The following is a 17,618-nucleotide window of genomic DNA, read 5'->3' as shown; positions in this document are numbered from 1 at the left end:
AGCAGCTACAGCTCCCTTTCGACCCCTAGCCTGGGAATTTCCATAGCTTCTATAGGGTGCAGCCCTAAAAGATCCAAAAAAAAAAAAAGAGAGAGAGAGAGAGCGAAAGAAGAGAAAAGAAAAAAAAAAAAAGACTATGTAAACAAACTGTAGTATTATCCATACAATGGAACATTATTGGGCATAGAAAGGAATGAGGTGCTGATAAATGCTGTAACATGCATCGATGTGGAAAACATTAGCTAAGTAAAAGCCATAAAAAAGAAAAGCAGTCAGTCAAAAGGTCACCTATTATATGACTCCATTTACATGAAATGTCCAGAATAGGCAAATCTATAAAGACATGAGGTAGAATGGTGGTTTCCTGGAGACAGGGGAAGGGAGGAATGGGAAGTGACTATTAATAAATACAGTGTTTCTTTCTAGAATGATAACAATATTTTAAAATTAGACAGCGGTGGTGGATGTACAATCCTGTAAACATACATTTACAGGTTTTCACCCCTGAACTGTGTCTTTTAAAAAGGAGAATTTCATGGCATGTGAATTATTTCTCAGCAACTCTCTTATTAAAAAGAAAAAAACTACATTGATATTTTGTTCTGGAATGGGATTCCAGGTTTTATAGGTATCACGATATGTACTAAGGTACAGAATTACCTCATGGGGCAAAATAAAGAGGATGACAGTTATCTCAAGAGATTGGGGAAATCATCTTCCTAGAAATCCTCCAATTATATTCCCAAACAAAACAAGGACGAGTATAAAAGGAAATTAGGAGTATTCTACTGCATCCCCACAGAAGCATTCTCAATTTGAAATACTGATCAGGTTGTCAGCCACTGCTACACTGGAGCTGAATAGATTTTCCACTCACCAAAGGGTGAGAGGTTGGGGCCACCATGCCAATTGGTTTTTCATTCTTTTCTCTCTCTCTCTCTTTTTTTTTTTTTTTTTGTCTTTTTGCCATTTCTTGGGCTGCTCCCCCGGCATATGGGATGTTCCCAGGCTAGGGGTCGAATCGGAGCTGTAGCTGCCAGCCTACACCAGAGCCACAGCAACGCGGGATCCAAGCCGCATCTGCAACCTACACCACAGCTCACGGCAATGCCGGATCCTTAACCCGCTGAGCAAGGGCAGGGATCGAACCCGCAACCTCATGGTTCCTAGTCAGATTCGTTAACCACTGTGCCACGACGGGAACTCCCCATTCTTTTCTCTTTACAAATGTACACACAAACATTCATGTCAGCTCTACTTACACACTTGAGTTCTTCCCTAAATAGAGTTCACTAATATCCCAAATATTCCAAGTCACTGTCCTAGAAGAAATGAAATGACCCTAATCTGTTTTATACTTTTTTCTTTTTTTTTTTTTGGTCTTTTTACGGCTGTGCCCACGGCATATGGAAGTTCCCAGGCTAGGGGTCAAATCGGAGCTGTAGCTGAGGGCCTACACCACAGCCACAGCAACACTGGATCCAAGCCACCTCTGTGACCTACACAGCAGCTCGTGGCAACCCCAGATCCCCAACCCACTGAGCAGAGCCAGGTATTAAATCCGCATGCTCATGGTTACTAGCCTGGTTTGTTACCACTGAGCTACAACGGGAATGCCTGTTTTATACTTTTTTAAAACAATGAAAAAGATTAACAATCAGAGGAAATTCTTTGAAGCTCACAATTGGTTTTAAATGTAAATCTAACCTATTGTTTCTATAAGTGTATTTTTTCCTAGATTCAGTAACAGATGTTGTGAAATACCTTCATCTTTTCTAATGCTTTCAGGATAAGGAAGTTCCTAGGCCAGGGATGGGGTCCAAGGTGGAGGTGTGGCAACATCAGAGCCTGACCCCAAGTGCCTGGCCAGGGATCAAACCCACACCTCCACAGTGACCCAAGCTGCTACAGTCGGATTCTTTTTTTTTTTTTTTTTTTTTTTCCCTTTCCTTTTCTTAGCCTCCCCATGGCATATGGAAGTTCCCAGGCTAGGGGTCAAATCCGAGCTACAGCTGCCGGCCTATACTACAGCCATAGCAACTCGGGCTCTGAGCCACATCTGCGACCTACATCACAACTCACAGCTAAGCTGGATCCTTAACCCACTGAGCAAGGCCAGGGATCGAACCTGAGTCCTCATGGACGTTAGCTGGGTTGGTTAACTGCTGAGCCACTACAGGAACTCCTAAATACATCTTTTTAAAAGTATTCGTATAGATTCCCAAACATACAGTATAGAAAAAGCGAAACTATGCTCCACTACTAATAAATTTAGATTCCTTTTTTACACATACATACCTTTTCCAGAACATAAAAGTATCGGCTTCTTTTTTTTTGGTCTTTTTTGGTCTTTTTAGGGCTGCACCCGCTGCATATGAAGGTTCCCAGGCTAGGGGTCTGATTGGAGCTGTTGCCACCAGCCTACACCACAGCCACAGCCATGCCAGATCCAGCCGCGTCTGTGACCTACACCACAGCTCATGGCAATGCCAGATCCTTAACCCACTGAGCAAGGCCAGGGATTGAACCCAAAAGCTCATGGTTCCTAGTCAGATTCATTTCTGCTGCACCAAGACAGGAACTCCAGTATCAGCTTCTTTGTCTCTCTCCTCATAATCAATAATCATATAGATATTGAAAGGGAAATTTATGTTCAAAATTTTCTACTTCTACAATGGTAATCTGTAAAACACTGATAAAGTAATTACAACCTAAAATACCCAATACTCAATAACAGTTTACACTTTTTTGAGGTCCTAAGAGATTTACAATACATAAAGACAGCCCAAGTTTAACCAATGAAATTACCAAGTTGATTAATTTAAGAAATGTGCTACACCTCTGACAGTCTCAATCTAAAGAGCCCAAGTTCCTTTCAAATCAACTCCTCAAAAGGTATTTTTCCAGCTTTACAACTAAATAGGATTGCTTAAGACAAGGTAATTTTTTAAAATAATTTTTGGTAAAGAAAATGACAAATTATTCTAATTATAATTTATGGGGCTACTGACCCACACAGTGTACTAAAAATACCATGAGGATTTGTAGTTCCCATCATGGTGCAGTGGAAATGAATCCAGCTAGGCACCATGAGATTGTGGGTTCAATTCCTGGCCCTGCTCAATGGGTTAAGGATCTGGCATTGCTGTGAGCTGTGGTGTAGGGTGCAGATGTGGCTCAGATCCTGCTTTGCTGTAGCCAGTAGCTGTAGCTCTGATTGGACCCCTAGCCTGGGAACCTCCATATGCCACAGGTGTTGCCCTAAAAAGCAAAAAAATAAATAAATACCATGAGAACTTGGTGGGGAGCTGCACCCAGGACATGTGGACATTCCCAGGGTAGGGATTGAACCCATGCCACAGCTGAGACCTGAGCCACAGCAATAACATTGGATACCGCTACCCCACCAGGGAACTCTGATACCGTTGAGGATGTTGAAAGTTACGGCTTTCCATCCTTCATAAAATATACCTTAACAGTCTTTGTTACATATCTAAAGCCAGGCTTCAAACTAAATGAAGAACACTATAAACTGGAAGTTTCCATGTGGTGCAGTGGGTTAAGGATCTGGTGTTGCTGCAGCTGTGGTGCAAGCCACAACTGCAGAGTGGGTTTGGGAACTTCTACAAGCCACTGCTGTGGAAAAAAGAAAACGAGTAATATAAATTGAACATATGTCATAACTAGTCTACTTTTAAGGATAAATGACCAGAGGGTCCTAAATCCTAAACCTGAATTATTTTAAAGGAATATAAAAAAGCTTCATAAATCCACCTTCCTTAATATGAAGTCATTCATCAATCAGTTTTCTTTTCTATCTAAAGCAACCAAAAGTCCTTAAGCTACCTGCATAATTTGTACCTCCCACACCAGAAGTCAAATATTTCCTTTTATTACCACTGATTCACTTTTTATTTAACCTGACCTTTAAAGCTCTGTAATCATCTGTACTTTGTAATCGAAGATAAAAACTAGGGGGAAATAACAATAAAAAAATAAATTTAAAAAAACACAAATCATTAACATCAGGAATTAATGAGAGGACATCACCACAGGTCTTACAGATAATAAAAATAATAATAAATGAATATTATGACCAAAAAAAAGACAAAAACTAACCATAACCTAGCTGTGTACTATAGAGCTATTAGACCAGAGGTTGGCAAATTTTTTCTGGAAAAGGGTCAAATAATAAATATCTTGGGCTTTGAGGTCATAAGGTCTGTTGTAACTATTCAACTCTGTCAATGTAGAATAAAAGCAGTCATAGAACACACATTAACAAATAAGTGTGGGAGTTCCCACTGTGGCGAGGCAGGTTAAGGATATATAGCATTGTCTCTGTCGTGGCGTAGGTTCCATCCCCAGCCTGGTGCAGCAGGATAATGCTAGACCCAATAGCCTTAAATGAGGAAAAAGTGTCAGCTATGTGAATTAGGTTCAGGACTGAGATTTGTACTATACACACTATACAAAAGCATGACCCAAGAAATTAAAATAAAACCTCTAGGTTCAGGTCCAAAACCTGTATGATCCCAGCAGAGGCAAATGTGAGAGCATTATTTTAACACACATCCACAACCTAGAAAACTCCAAGGCAAAAATCTCTTTCCCTGAACAAATGCTTTCAATAAAAAATTATAAATCACAGGAGAAATGAAAAACTATTAAAAAGAACCAGCAGACTAAAAGACCAAATAGCAAGAGTACCTATAGTCCAAAAGTTGCAACTAATTTCAAAGGGACTTAAAATTTTTTAATGGTTAAATTTTATTCATCTCTATGCAAATATACTAGAAAACCTATAATAATAACTTTCTAATAAAATATAATTACTGAAAATGATTCAGAAGAAACAAAAATGAAAATGGATCAATTACCCTAGAAGAATAGGAAAAGTTTTCCAAGTTATTTGGCCAAGATTTGACAGGGGAACTCCAACAAATATTTAAAGAATAAATTATTCCAATAACATTTTAACTGTTCCAAAGCACAGGCGAAAAAAACTTCCAAATTATTTTTGTGAAGCCAGAATAACATTCCTACTAAAACCTAACAACGAAAGCATGAATGAGAAAACCACAATTCTCACAAAATGAGGGCAAAAACACCCCCGTGAAAAGAACTTACGAGCCCATTAAAGAATAAATCAGGAATGCAAGGATAGCTCACTATTAGAATACCTACGAATATAATTCACTTTACTAAGAAATCAAGAAAAATACCTGTATCACTATATGTGTTAGCCTTCTTCAGAGAAACAGAACCAATAGGATATAAACAGAGACAAATTGATTATAAGGAACTTGCTCATGCAGTTATGAAGGCTGAGAAGTCCCACAATCTGCAGTCATTAAGACGAAGACCCAGGAAAGCCAAGGCAGTCATTCCAATCTGAGACTGGAGGCCCGAGAACCAGGAGAGCTAACGGCAGGCTCAAGGCCCAAGAAGAGCCAATATTTCAGTTCCAATCCAAAGGCAGGAAAATACAGATATCCCAGCTAAAGCAATCAGGCAAGAGGAGTTTTCTCTTATCAGAGGAAGGTTATAGCCCTTTTGTTCTATCTGGACCTTCAAATGATAGGATAAGGGCTACCTTCATTAGGGAAGGCAATTTGCTTTACTCAGTCTACTGATTCAAATGATAATCTCATCCAAAACTTTCTCTCAAAGAAACACTTAGAATAATATTTGACTGAATTATCTAGGCATTCCCTGGCCCAGTCAAGTTGACACATGAAATTAACCATATTACAGATTTTGAAAAGACATATGGTAAAATTCAACACCCATACTGCATAAAAATAATTCATAACAGGATAGGAGATTTTTTTGGTTAGAATTTTAAAGAGCCAATAGAATAAGAAGTATCTATTTCAGTCCCAAATCATATCATGTTTCATTAGGAAAAACTGCAAGTATTCCCATTAAAGTCGAGTAGAAGACAAAGATGTCGAATATCACTATTATTTAATATTTTAGGAAGTATTAGTCAATGTAATTGCTTGAGAAAAAGATAAATGAGGCATAAAAATGAGAAATAAATGAATTTAACATCATTCACATGAATGACTACATACCCGGAAAATCAAAGTGAACCTAATAAAAATTTTAAAAAAGTAAGCAGGGTTCTCCTTTACAGCTGCAGCAGAAGAGTTAAAAAATAAGAACAAACATCACGAGAACTGTGCAAGAACTCCAACAGTATGTTTTTAGAAACTGGCAAACAGAGTTCTCTTGTGGAACAAAAGGTTAAGGATCCAGCGTGGTCACTGTACTGGCTTGGGATTGATCCCTGGCCTAGGAACTTTCACATGTCGTGGATGCTGCCAAAGAAACAAAAACAGAAAACAGAAGAGGAGCTCCTGTTGTGGCTCAGCGGATACAAATCCAACCAGTCACCATGAGGTTGAAGGTTCGATCCCTGGCCCTGTTCAGTGGGTTAAGGATCTGGTATTGCTGTGAGCTGTGGTGTAGGTCAAAGACACGGCTCAGATCCGGCAGATGTAGCTCCGATTAGACCCCTAGCCTGGGGACCTCCATATGCCGTGGGTGCAGGCCTAAAAAGCAAAATAAATGAATAAATAATAAAATAAGGAAGAGGAGCTCCTGCTGTGGCTCAGCAGGTTAAGAACCCAAATAGTATCCATGAGAGCACGGGGGTATCAGACACAACTTAGAATAGATTTACAAGGAGATCCTGCTGAGTAGCATTGAGAACTATGTCTAGATACTCATATTGCAACAGAACAAAGGGTGGGAGGAAAAATGTATACACGTAAAAATAACTTGATCCCGGTGCTGTACAGCGGGAAAAACAATAAAATAGTATCCATGAGGATGCTGGTTCAATTCCTGGTCTCGTTCATTGGGTTAAGGATCTGATATTACTGTGAGCTGTGGTGTATGTTGCAGATGTAGCTTGGATCCCGTGCTGTTGTATCTGTGGTGTAGGAGCACTGCTGCAGCTTCCATTTGACCTTTATCCTGGGAACTTCCATGTGTCGCAAGTATGGCCCTAAAAAGCAAAACAAAACAAAGTTAGAAATTTTTTAAAAAATAAGGAAGAAATGCCAGGAAAATCCTGAAAAGGAACAATAATGATGGAGAACTAGACTAACCAGATACTAAAATAAAGCTGCAATAATTAAATTACAATAAAGTCTAGAAATAGACCAAAATACTTAGGAAAATTCAGTATAGACTAAAGATGACATTTCCAATCAGTGAGAAAAATACTAAATATATAATAAATATTGCTGATATTACTGAGTAGAAATGTAAAAAAAATTCCAGATGGATCAAATATTTAAACATAAGTAATATCATAAAACTTATTAGAAAAAAATGATAATTTTATTTATACTATACGATGCAGAGAGCCTTTCTAAATAATAAAAGAAATAGAAGTCAGAATGAAAATATTAAGATAGTAAAAAATAAAAACGAACTATTTCTAGGAATTCCCTGGTGTTACCATTGCTGTGGCTTGGGTTCAGTCACTGGCCTGGGAACTCATGCATGCTGCAGGCATAGCAGGAAAAAAAAAAAAAAAGAACTGTTTATAGGAGTTACTGCTGTGGCTCAGTGGAAACAAATCTGATTAGGAATCATGAGGTTGCTGGTTCAATCCCCAGTCTTGCTCAGTGGGTTAAGGATCTGGCAATGCTGTGAGCTATGGTGTGGGTCACAGAAGCCACTTGGATCCCGAGTTGCTGTGGTTGTGGCATAGGCTGGCAGCTGTAGCTCCAATTCGACCGACCCCTGGCCTGGGAAGCTCCATGTGCCTTGGGTGCATGCAGCCCTAAAAAGCAAAAAAAAAAACAATTTCTACATTGCAAAAATGTTAAAATTAAAAGCTAGCTTTTATTTTTTTTAATTTTTTTTATTTTTGTCTTTTTAGGGCTGTACCCACAGTGCAACATATGGAGATTCTCAGGCTAGGGGTCTTATCAGAACTACAGCTGCTGGCCTACGCCACAGCAATGCCAGATCCAAGCCACGTCTCCAACCTACACCACAGCTCACGGCAACACCAGATCCTTAACCCACTGAGCAAGGTCAAGGATTGAACCCACAGCCTCATGTTGGATTCCTAGTTGGATTCTTTTCTGCTGTGCCACGATGGGAACTCCCAAAAGCTAGCTTTTAAAAAGCACTATAACCTTGGAAAATATCTATAACACATAGCATAGATATAAATGAGTCCTACAAATCAGTAAGATAAAAGAAAAATAACCTTTGTAGAAAAATGAGTATTATGTGAGATACAGAATTCTAGGCACTAAGGATACAGCAGTGCACAGACATTAAGAGAAATAAGAAAAAAAAATCCCTGCTCTTACACAACTTAGACTCTAGCAGTCCTCTACTTTGGAATAGGTGAGTGAGTAGGTAAATAATAGATAACTGATATATAAACATGCACATACACACATCCAGACATACATGTATTTCCTTATACATGCACAGAATATCTCTAGAAGGATATATAACCAACCATTAAATATTAGTTGCCTCCAGGGAGGAAAACTGGGGAGCACAAGAAAGTAAATGATTTTTCACTGAATAAAACTTTTATTCCTTTTAAGTTTGTACCATATGATTTTAAAAATAAATTCAACTAAAATTAAACAAAATTAGATGTCCCAAGAAAAGAATAGGATATCTGAAAACAAGTAAAGTAGAAAATCTAGAAAAGAAAAATAAGCAATGAAATAAAAAATCTAAATGGCTATTTTAACCAATAGAGTAGACGCCAAATGAAAAGAAAATAGGAAAATAGGCTGACAATCACCACCACCACCTGAAAAAACATAGCACAAAAAGGCAAAGAAATAAAAAATATGAAAGACAAATTAAGAGACATGAAAGATAGCATGAGACAATCTAATATGCATATAATGGGACCTCAAGAGACCGGAGAAAAGAGCAGAATTTTAACAGATAAAATGTCTAAGAATTTTCTAGAATTTAAGACAGACATGGGTTCTTCAAATGAAGGAGGGAACCACATCATAAGCAGAATAAATATAAATAAACCGACTCCTAGAACAGTATAATCAACACTATTGAACAGAAGATAAAGAGAATTCTTTCCAAAAAATGGGGGTGGGGAGGGGCTGAACCTGTTGGAGACCACTGACGCTGCGGAACAATGCAGGCGACAGATGTGGCGCACGTGTAAAAGCACAGCCTCTGAGAGAAAGCTTTATCATTAACTGCACCTGATTTTGCTCATCAGCCTACATCATCTTCCCTAATAAAAGCCCTGTGCGCTAAAGCCTAGGGCCTTTGTTCTGTGGAACAGAGTGCCTCCTGGTCCCCCACTTTCTAGATGTAAGAGTCTTGTGTGTTTTATGATGCCACACCGTCCCACTTCCAGGATCTCCTGCTGACCAGCAGCGCCGGCCGCGGCACGCACCCATGGCCCGAAGAAGTTCCCAGGCCAGAGATCAAACATGTGCCACAGTGATGACAACAGGGGATCCTTGACTCACTGAGCGAAGAGGGAACACCAAAAAAGATAATTCTAACAAGAAAGAAAAGACTGATTAGGAGTTCCCGTTGTGGCTCAGTGCTTAACGAATCCGACTGAGAATCATGAGGTTGCGGGTTCGATCCCTGACCTCGCTCAGTGGGTTAAGGATCCAGCATTGCCGTGAGCTGTGGTGTAGGTCGCAGACGGTGCTCGGATCTGGCATTGCTGTGGCTGTGATGTAGGCCAGCAGCTACAACTCTGATTAGACTCCTAGCCTGGGAACCTCCATATGCCTCGGGTGCAGCCCTAGAAAAGACAAAAAAGAAAAAAGAAAAAAACAAGCAAAGACTGATTAAAAAGGAGCAGCTACCAGACTAAGAATTAACTTACCAGCAACAAAAGAGATGCGCTTAAAAAGGGGGTCGGGGGAGGAAAAATATTTTCACAGTGCTGAGGAAAATCACTGCTGTCTAAATTCCACACTCATTAAATTACAGTTTAAGAGTTTATTCAAGGAGTTCCTGTCGTTGCGCAGTGGTTAATGAATCTGACTAGGAACCACGAGTTTGTGGGTTCGATCCCTGGCCTTGCTCAGTGGGTTAATGATCCGGCGTTGCCGTGAGCTGTGGTGTAGGTCGCAGACGAGGCTCAAATCCCGCGTTGCTGTGGCTCTGGCGTAGGCTGGTGGCTACAGCTCCGATTGGACCCCTAGCCTGGGAACCTCCATATGCCACAGGAAGCGGCCCTAGAAAAGGCAAAAAGACCAAAAAAAAAAGTTTATTCAATATAAAGATAGAAGTAATCATGAGAAATGGAAACAGGTCTCTCAGTCTCTTTGTAGGCAAATTTAATTTTGGATCAAAAAAATTAAATATAGGAGCCCCTGTTGTGGCTCAGCAGAAACTAATCTGACTAGGATCCGTGAGGACTCAGGTTCAATCCCTGGCCTTGCTCAGTGGGTTAAGGATCCGGTGTTGTCATGAGCTGTGATGTAGGCTGCAGACATGGTTCGGATCTGGCATGGCTGTGGCTTTGGTGTAGGCTGGTGGCTACAATTTTGATTTGACCCTTAGCCTGGTAACCTCCATATGTCTAAAAGGAACAAAATAAATAAATAAATATAAAACTGTTTCAGAGTTTCCGTCATGGCTCAGCAGAAACGAATCTGACTAGCATCCATGAGGAAGCAGGTTCAATCCCTTAAACCCCTCTGTGGGTTAAGTCTTAACTCCCTCAGTGGGTTAAGTATCTGGCATTGCTGTGCCTGTGGTGTAGGCCGGTGCCTGTGGTGTAGGCTGTGCTGTAGCTCCCATTCGACCCTTAGCCTGGGAAGTTCCATATGCTGTGGATGCGGCCCTAAAAAAAAAAAAAAAAATTGGTGTGTAGGAGTTCCCTTCGTGGCTCACCAGTTAACGAACCCAACTAGGATCCATGAGGACTCGGGTTCCATCTGTGACCTCGCTCAGTGGGGTTAAGGATCTGACGTTGCCATGAGTAGGTTGCAGCCGCAGGTCAGATCCTGCGTGGTTGTGGCTGTGGTGGAGGCAGCAGCTGTAGCTCCAATTTGACCCCTAGCCTGGGAACCTCCGTATGCTGCAGCTGCAGCCCTAAAGAGGAAAAAAAAAAGGAAACTGGTTCACAGGACACACATAAAAAAATGTACTATCATACACAGAATAAAAAGAGAGATGGAAAAAGACATTCTGGGAAAATAATAACCACAACAACAGATAAATGTACACAGTGAGGAAGAAGGTATACAATATTGATATCAGATAAAATAGAAATCAAAGCTAAAACATTAAGTGGGACAAAAATAGAAAACTAGCATTTATAAAATATACAATCCATCTATAGTGTACAATCCAATAATAATCCTGAGCTTCTATTAATATCTACTTCACAAAATGGCCTATAAACAAATCCTGCTCTGATAGAAACACAAAGAAAAATCTATAAACACATTAGGAAGGAGTGACAGACCTTTTTCCAATAAATAGATCAATTAGACTAAATAAATAAAGCCTATGGAGTTCCCTAGTGGCTCAGCGGGTTAAGGATCCACCCTGGTTACTACTGTGGTGTGGGTTCAGTCCCTGGCCTGGGAACTTCTGCATGCTGCAAGAGCAGCCAAAATAAAATAAAATAAAGCCTATAACACTTGAACAACACAAAAGCTTGATGAACTGAGATATATAGAACTTTATGCAAACAAGACAGAGAATTCATATTTGTTTCAAACACATCTGCAGCATTCAAAAAAATCTGACCACATATTACACCAAAACAAAATCTAAACATACTCCAAAAGGCAGACTTCATATATAAGCCATTTTTTCTGATCATGATGCAACTGCAAAGTAAATATCAAGCAATTATCAAAAAAACCCACTGTGTGGAAACTTTAAAATTTCATTTTATATAATTCTAAGATTAAAAAGGAAATCAAAGTAAACTACGTCTAGAAATGAGAGTACTTAAAAACTGGTGATATGGCCAAATTAAGAGGAAATGTTAAAGGTTACATGCATATATTAGAGAATAATACTGGGAGAGTTCCCTTGTGGCTCAGTGGGTTAAGGATCCAGTGTTGTCACTACTGTGGCTCGGGTCACTGCTGTGGCACAGGTTCAATCCATGGCCCAGGAAGTCCTGTATGCCTCCGGTGCGGCAAAAAAATAAAAGAATAAAATTGAAGAAGCTGAAGAAAGAACAAAATTGATCTAATAAGAAAGGAAGCAAGAGTTCCCTGGTGGTACAGGTGATAAACAACCCAGCATTGTCACTGCTGTGGCACGGATTTGATCCCTGGCCCAGGAACTCTCACGCACCATAGGTGTGGCCAAAAAGAGAGGAGGAATAAAAGAAAGTAAACAAAAGAAAGTAATAAATATATGAGTAGAAAACAGAGAACCCTAACACATACAAACAGAAGATAATCAGCAGAATCAAAGGTAAGTATTTGACTTGTCAGGTTCTGCACAGGGTGGAGTTATCAGCAGGTGTGGCAAACGGAGTCAGACTTCCCCTAGGATCCCTACAGAGGAGGGCCAATGAGACTTCGCAGATGTCTCCCCAGGCCCCGGAATCAGTAAGCACCAGCTCATATTTTTAAGGCAAATTCTTTGAGAGGAAACCTAAAATAAATTTGTGTGAAGTCTGATCATAACAATGGGAAGAAGACACAAACCACAGTAGAGGAAGGAGACAGATATAGATACAGTACAAATTACACTAATTACAATTAGGTTTAGCTACAGAGGACTAAATTTTAAAAGTCCCAGGAGTTCCCGGTGTAGCACAGTAGAAGCGAATCTGCCTAGTATCCATGAGGATGCAGGTTTGATCCCTGGCCTTGCTCAGTGGGTTGGGGGTCCAGCATTGCTGTGAGCTATGGTGTAGGTCACAGACACAGCCTGGATCCTGAGTTGCTGTGGCTGTGGCATAGGCTGGCAGCAACAGCTCTGATTCAATCCCTAGCCTGGGAACTTCCATGTGCCTCGGATGCAGCCCTAAGAAGCAAAAAAATAATAAAATAAAATAAAGGAAAATAAAATAAAATAAATTTAAAAAAATAAAAGTGCTAAGATTTTTCTCTCACATCAAAGTCTGGAGGAGGCAATATAGGACCAGGCAGCTCTGCTCCTTAAAGGCCCATAAGACACAGGCTCTGTCAAGTCGTTCTGTCACAGATGGCCTCCATTCCCAAGGTTACCTTATGATCAAAGATGTTTACATCAGCCAATATAAAGGAAGAAGGGGCAAAGAAGGAGCAAAGGAAGATTCCCAGTGGGTTACAGGACCTAGCACTGCCGCAGCTGCTGTGTAGGTCGCAGCTACGGCTCAGATTCAAGCCCTGACCCAGGAATTTCTATGTGCCATGGGTGTGGCCATTAAAAAAATTGTATATTATACATATGTGGAGAAATAAGAACCCTTGCATATTGCCGATAGGCATTTAAAATGGTACAACTGCGATGGAAAACAGCATTGTGGTTCCTTAAAAAGTTAAACATAGAATAAGTGAAATGAGGCAGTCACAAAAAGACAAAACCAAACCCACATGATTCCATTTATACAGGGTATCTAGAGCACTCAAACTCATAGGAACAGAAAGCAGAAGGATTATTACCGGGAGCTGGGGGGAGAGAGAAGCGTAGAATTATTTAACGGGTACAGAGTTTCAGTTTTTCAGGATGAAAAAGTTCTGAAGATTGATTGCACAGCAATGTGAATACACTTAACACAACTTAACTGTAGACTTAAAAATAGTTAAGATAGAATTCCCCTTATGACACAACAGGTGAAAGATCTGGTATCGCTGCAGCTGTGCCTCAGGTTTGATCACATGCTTCACGTGAGACGGAAAAAAAAGACACTAAAAATGGTTAAGAGAGTGAATTTTAGTTATGTATATTTTACCGCAATTTTTTTAAAAAGCTATAGACAGAATTACTACATGACCCAGCAGTTCCACTTAAAGGTAAATACCCAAAAGAAATGAAAGCAGGGACTCAGAAAGCTGCTTGTACACCAATGTTCACAGCAGCATTATTTAAAATAACCAAAAGGGAAGTTCCAGTCGTGGCTCAGTGGGTTAACGAATCCGACTAGGAACCATGAGTTTGTGGGTTCGATCCCTCACCTTGCTCAGTGGGTTAAGGATCTGGCGTTGCCGTGAGCTGTGGTGTAGGTCACAGACTCGGCTCGGATCCCGCGTTGCTGTGGCTGTGGTGTAGGCCAGCAGCTGTAGCTCTGATTGGTCCCGTAGCCTGGGAACCTCCATATGCCGTGAATGCGGCCCTAGAAAAGGCAAAAAGACAGAAAATAATAATAATAATAACCAATAGGAAGAAACAACCCAAATGCTCATTATCAGGTGAATGGATTAAGAAAATGTGGTATATACACACAATGAGATACCATTCAGACATAAAAATGAAGTGAAATTTTGATATATGTTTCAACATGGACGAACCTTGAGGACGTTAAGTGAAAGAAGCCAGACACAAAAGGACACATATTCTATGATTCCATTAATATGCGGTATCTAGAACAGACACACTCAGAGAGACAGAAAGGAGAACAGACGTTAAGAGGGGATAAGGGTAGTGGGGGGAGTTATTTTTTAACGGGTACAACGTTTCTGTTTGGGAAAAGGAAAAAATTCTGGAAACAGATAGATGCTAGTTGCACAATACTATAAATGTACTTGATGCCACGGAACCGTGCACTGAAATATAGTTAAAGCGGTAGATTTATGTTATGTATATACACATGGGAGGTGGAAGAGGCTCCTATATTATGTGAATTTTTGATCAGCATGTAGGCTTTTTATACTTAAAATAAATAAAATGGCTTACAAGTTCATACGTAGCTGGAGAGGTCAGGAGAGACCACCGCTCAAGATTCACAGGACCCTGACGAGGCAAAGCCTATGTCCTAATTAAAAACAACCATCAAGTCTGCAGGGACACTGACCATCACCAAGCCACTACGAGAAAAGCTGAGGCATCACTCACCTTGAACACTTCAGAGAAAAAGCCAGAGCCTATTTTTTCACAGGTGAAGTCATCTAAACGCGTGAGTCTGGAAAAGGCACTTATAAGAGCTCGATATGAAGAGGGCCAAACTCTTCCCACGTGGGACAGGCTCCCGTCCCCTCCGCCGCCTCCTCCTTCAAAATCTTCGAGACGCTCCACACGTGGCGGAAATCCTGCAATTGAATTCCGTTTGCTCCGATCCATAGTCTCAATAGTCACTTTTTTCCTTCTTTTAAGAACAACTTCCACACATAATAAAATTTTGTTGAGTTTTACTTCTCTTCTGGCTTGACCCTAAACAAGAGATCAGAACGGGATATTTCATTAAAACCACTAATGAATAATCAATACACGCATACCAAGAAACTATCAAAGTAAAAATACTTCCTCGTTCATGTTCTAGCTCCTGATTTTCAGATCTAAAAAACAATTTATGTCTTTACCTTCAAATAACAGTGATATATAGGGAGAGGTTTCTCCCAGCTACGTGAGATGCCGTTAACCAGGCTTAAGTCCTAATTTTGCCCCAAATAGAACCTAACCCTCAAGAAAAAAAAGTGATATAAAGCCTAAGATATAGTCAGCCTTTACCATAAGTAGAATACAATAAAGATTATAAATTACTTCTAAAAAACAAAATAACAATGATATCTATCATTCATTGAGCAGCTACTATGTAGGAAACACAGGATAAGAGCTGTACATGTCATGTCATTTGATTCTCAAGTAATCTATGATATAAGGATTACGGTGTTCATTTCACAGAGAGGTCAAGTAATCACACAGTCACTAAATGGCAGAGACAAAATGCAAGGCTGTCTGATTCAAAAGCCTGTGCTCCTGCTAATGCAATGCACAGCCTCACGTAATTTTCTCTTCTTTTGAAAAATCATTAAATCCAAATATATAAAACAAGGATGACAAATACTTTATACTCTAAAAGTATATAATTTTATTTTTTTATTTTTTGGTCTTTTTGTCTTTTAGGGCCACACCCACCCCATACGGAGGTTCCCAGGCTAAGGGTACGACAGGAACTATAGCCGCCGGCCTACGCCAGAGCCACAGCAATGCGGGATCCGAGCCGCAGCTGCAACCTGCACCACAGCTCATGGCAATGCCGGATCCTCAACCCACTGAGTGAGGCCAGGGATCGAACCTGCATTCTCATGGATACTAGTCAGGTTCACTAACTGCTGAACCATGACGGGAACTCCTAAAATTATATAATTTTAGAAGAAGAAAACTAATCCAAAAGCAATTTTAAAATCCACTGGTTTGTTTTGTTTTGTTTTGTTTTAATGGCTGCACCTGCAGCATGTGGAAGCTCCCAGGCTAGGGGTTGAATCTGAGCTACAGCTGCCAGCCTACACCACAGCCAGAGCAACATGGGATCCAAGCCACGTCTGTGACTTACACCACAGCTCATGGAAACACCGGATCCTTCTTGACCCACTGAGCGAGGCCAGGGATCAAGCCCGAATCTTCATGGATCCTAGTCCGGTTTGTTAACTGCTGAGCCACTAGGGGAACTCCCTAAAGATCCACTCGATTAAATAGCTGAGCCCAGCAGAAGTGATTATAGATGGCTCCACCCTACCTGCTACAAGATTAAGACTAAAAACACAAGCCCACTTTTTCTTCTAGCCTGTCTCTCCCTACTTCTACTTTCTTCTACAAGAATCAGTCTTACGCAAAATACAACACTGTGGTTATGCAGTTACTGAAATGCTTTAGCAAACTTAACCCAAACTACCTCTACCAGCTCCAATCATGGAGAATTAGTGGCACGGCTCCGAAGGCATCCTTACAACAGAGCCCTACCTCCCCAGTCGTAGCCACAGTCCATGGCATTCTACTGAATATGGACCAGTCATATTTCCTTTCCTGGCAGTTTGGAACCTCAGTCTAGCTTCTTTCTAAAATGGAAGCCATGTGAACTTGGGAGCTGTTGGCCATGACAGTTTTCTACCATGCAGTCTGGAAGGCAGAAAAGGCCAAGGGACTCAGGCCAATTTGCAAAGAAATAAAGAGAGAGACAAGGTGTTCTTGATTTTCTTAATGAGCTCTAATCCCTGATTCCTGAGGCCTAACGCATCCTGTTTAAAGTTCCATAAGATATCCCTATATCTTTAAAATAAATTTTTTTTTGGTTGAGTTCGTGGCATGCAGAAGTTCTGGGGCCAGGAATCAAAACGTGCCACAGCTGTGACCCAAGCCAGAGCAGTGACAAAAAAAAAAAAGGGTCCTTAGCCTACTGTACCACCAGGGAACTCCTAAAATAAATTATCTTTGCTTAAGCTAGTTTCACCAGAGTCTTCATTGAAGGAAGAATAATCGGAGTCCTCAAAGAATGAAACATTTAAGTACTTCTATTGAACCTCTGCCATAAAGTGGCAGAAGATCACCATATCAAAATTTTTGCATTATAAGGCCAAAATCTTAAAATTTTTACAGCCAGTAGAGACCATAAAGTTCATTTTTTTTCTTTTTTTTTTTTTTTCGTCTTTTTAGGGCCAAACCCGCAGCATATGGAGGTTCCCAGTCTAGAGGTCGAATAGGAGCTGTAGCCACCAGCCTACACCACAGCCACA

General features: G+C 40.4%; 1 protein-coding gene across 4 annotated transcripts in view; it reads right to left on the bottom strand.

Moving 5' to 3' along the window:
* TESK2 (testis associated actin remodelling kinase 2) overlaps window positions 1-17,618 on the bottom strand; it is a 130,338-nt gene that overhangs the window by 84,208 nt on the left and 28,512 nt on the right. For all 4 annotated transcript variants that reach the window (XM_047789247.1, XM_047789248.1, XM_047789249.1 and 1 more), the window contains exon 2: window positions 15,004-15,318. In XM_047789247.1, coding sequence (XP_047645203.1) covers window positions 15,004-15,228 — 225 coding nt within the window. In that variant the 5' untranslated portion in view covers window positions 15,229-15,318. The remainder of the gene's footprint in view (window positions 1-15,003; window positions 15,319-17,618) is intronic.

This window comes from Phacochoerus africanus, chromosome 8 (assembly GCF_016906955.1).
Source record: "Phacochoerus africanus isolate WHEZ1 chromosome 8, ROS_Pafr_v1, whole genome shotgun sequence".
Taxonomy (NCBI): domain Eukaryota; kingdom Metazoa; phylum Chordata; class Mammalia; order Artiodactyla; family Suidae; genus Phacochoerus; species Phacochoerus africanus.
This window is presented reverse-complemented; position numbering and strand designations above follow the sequence as displayed.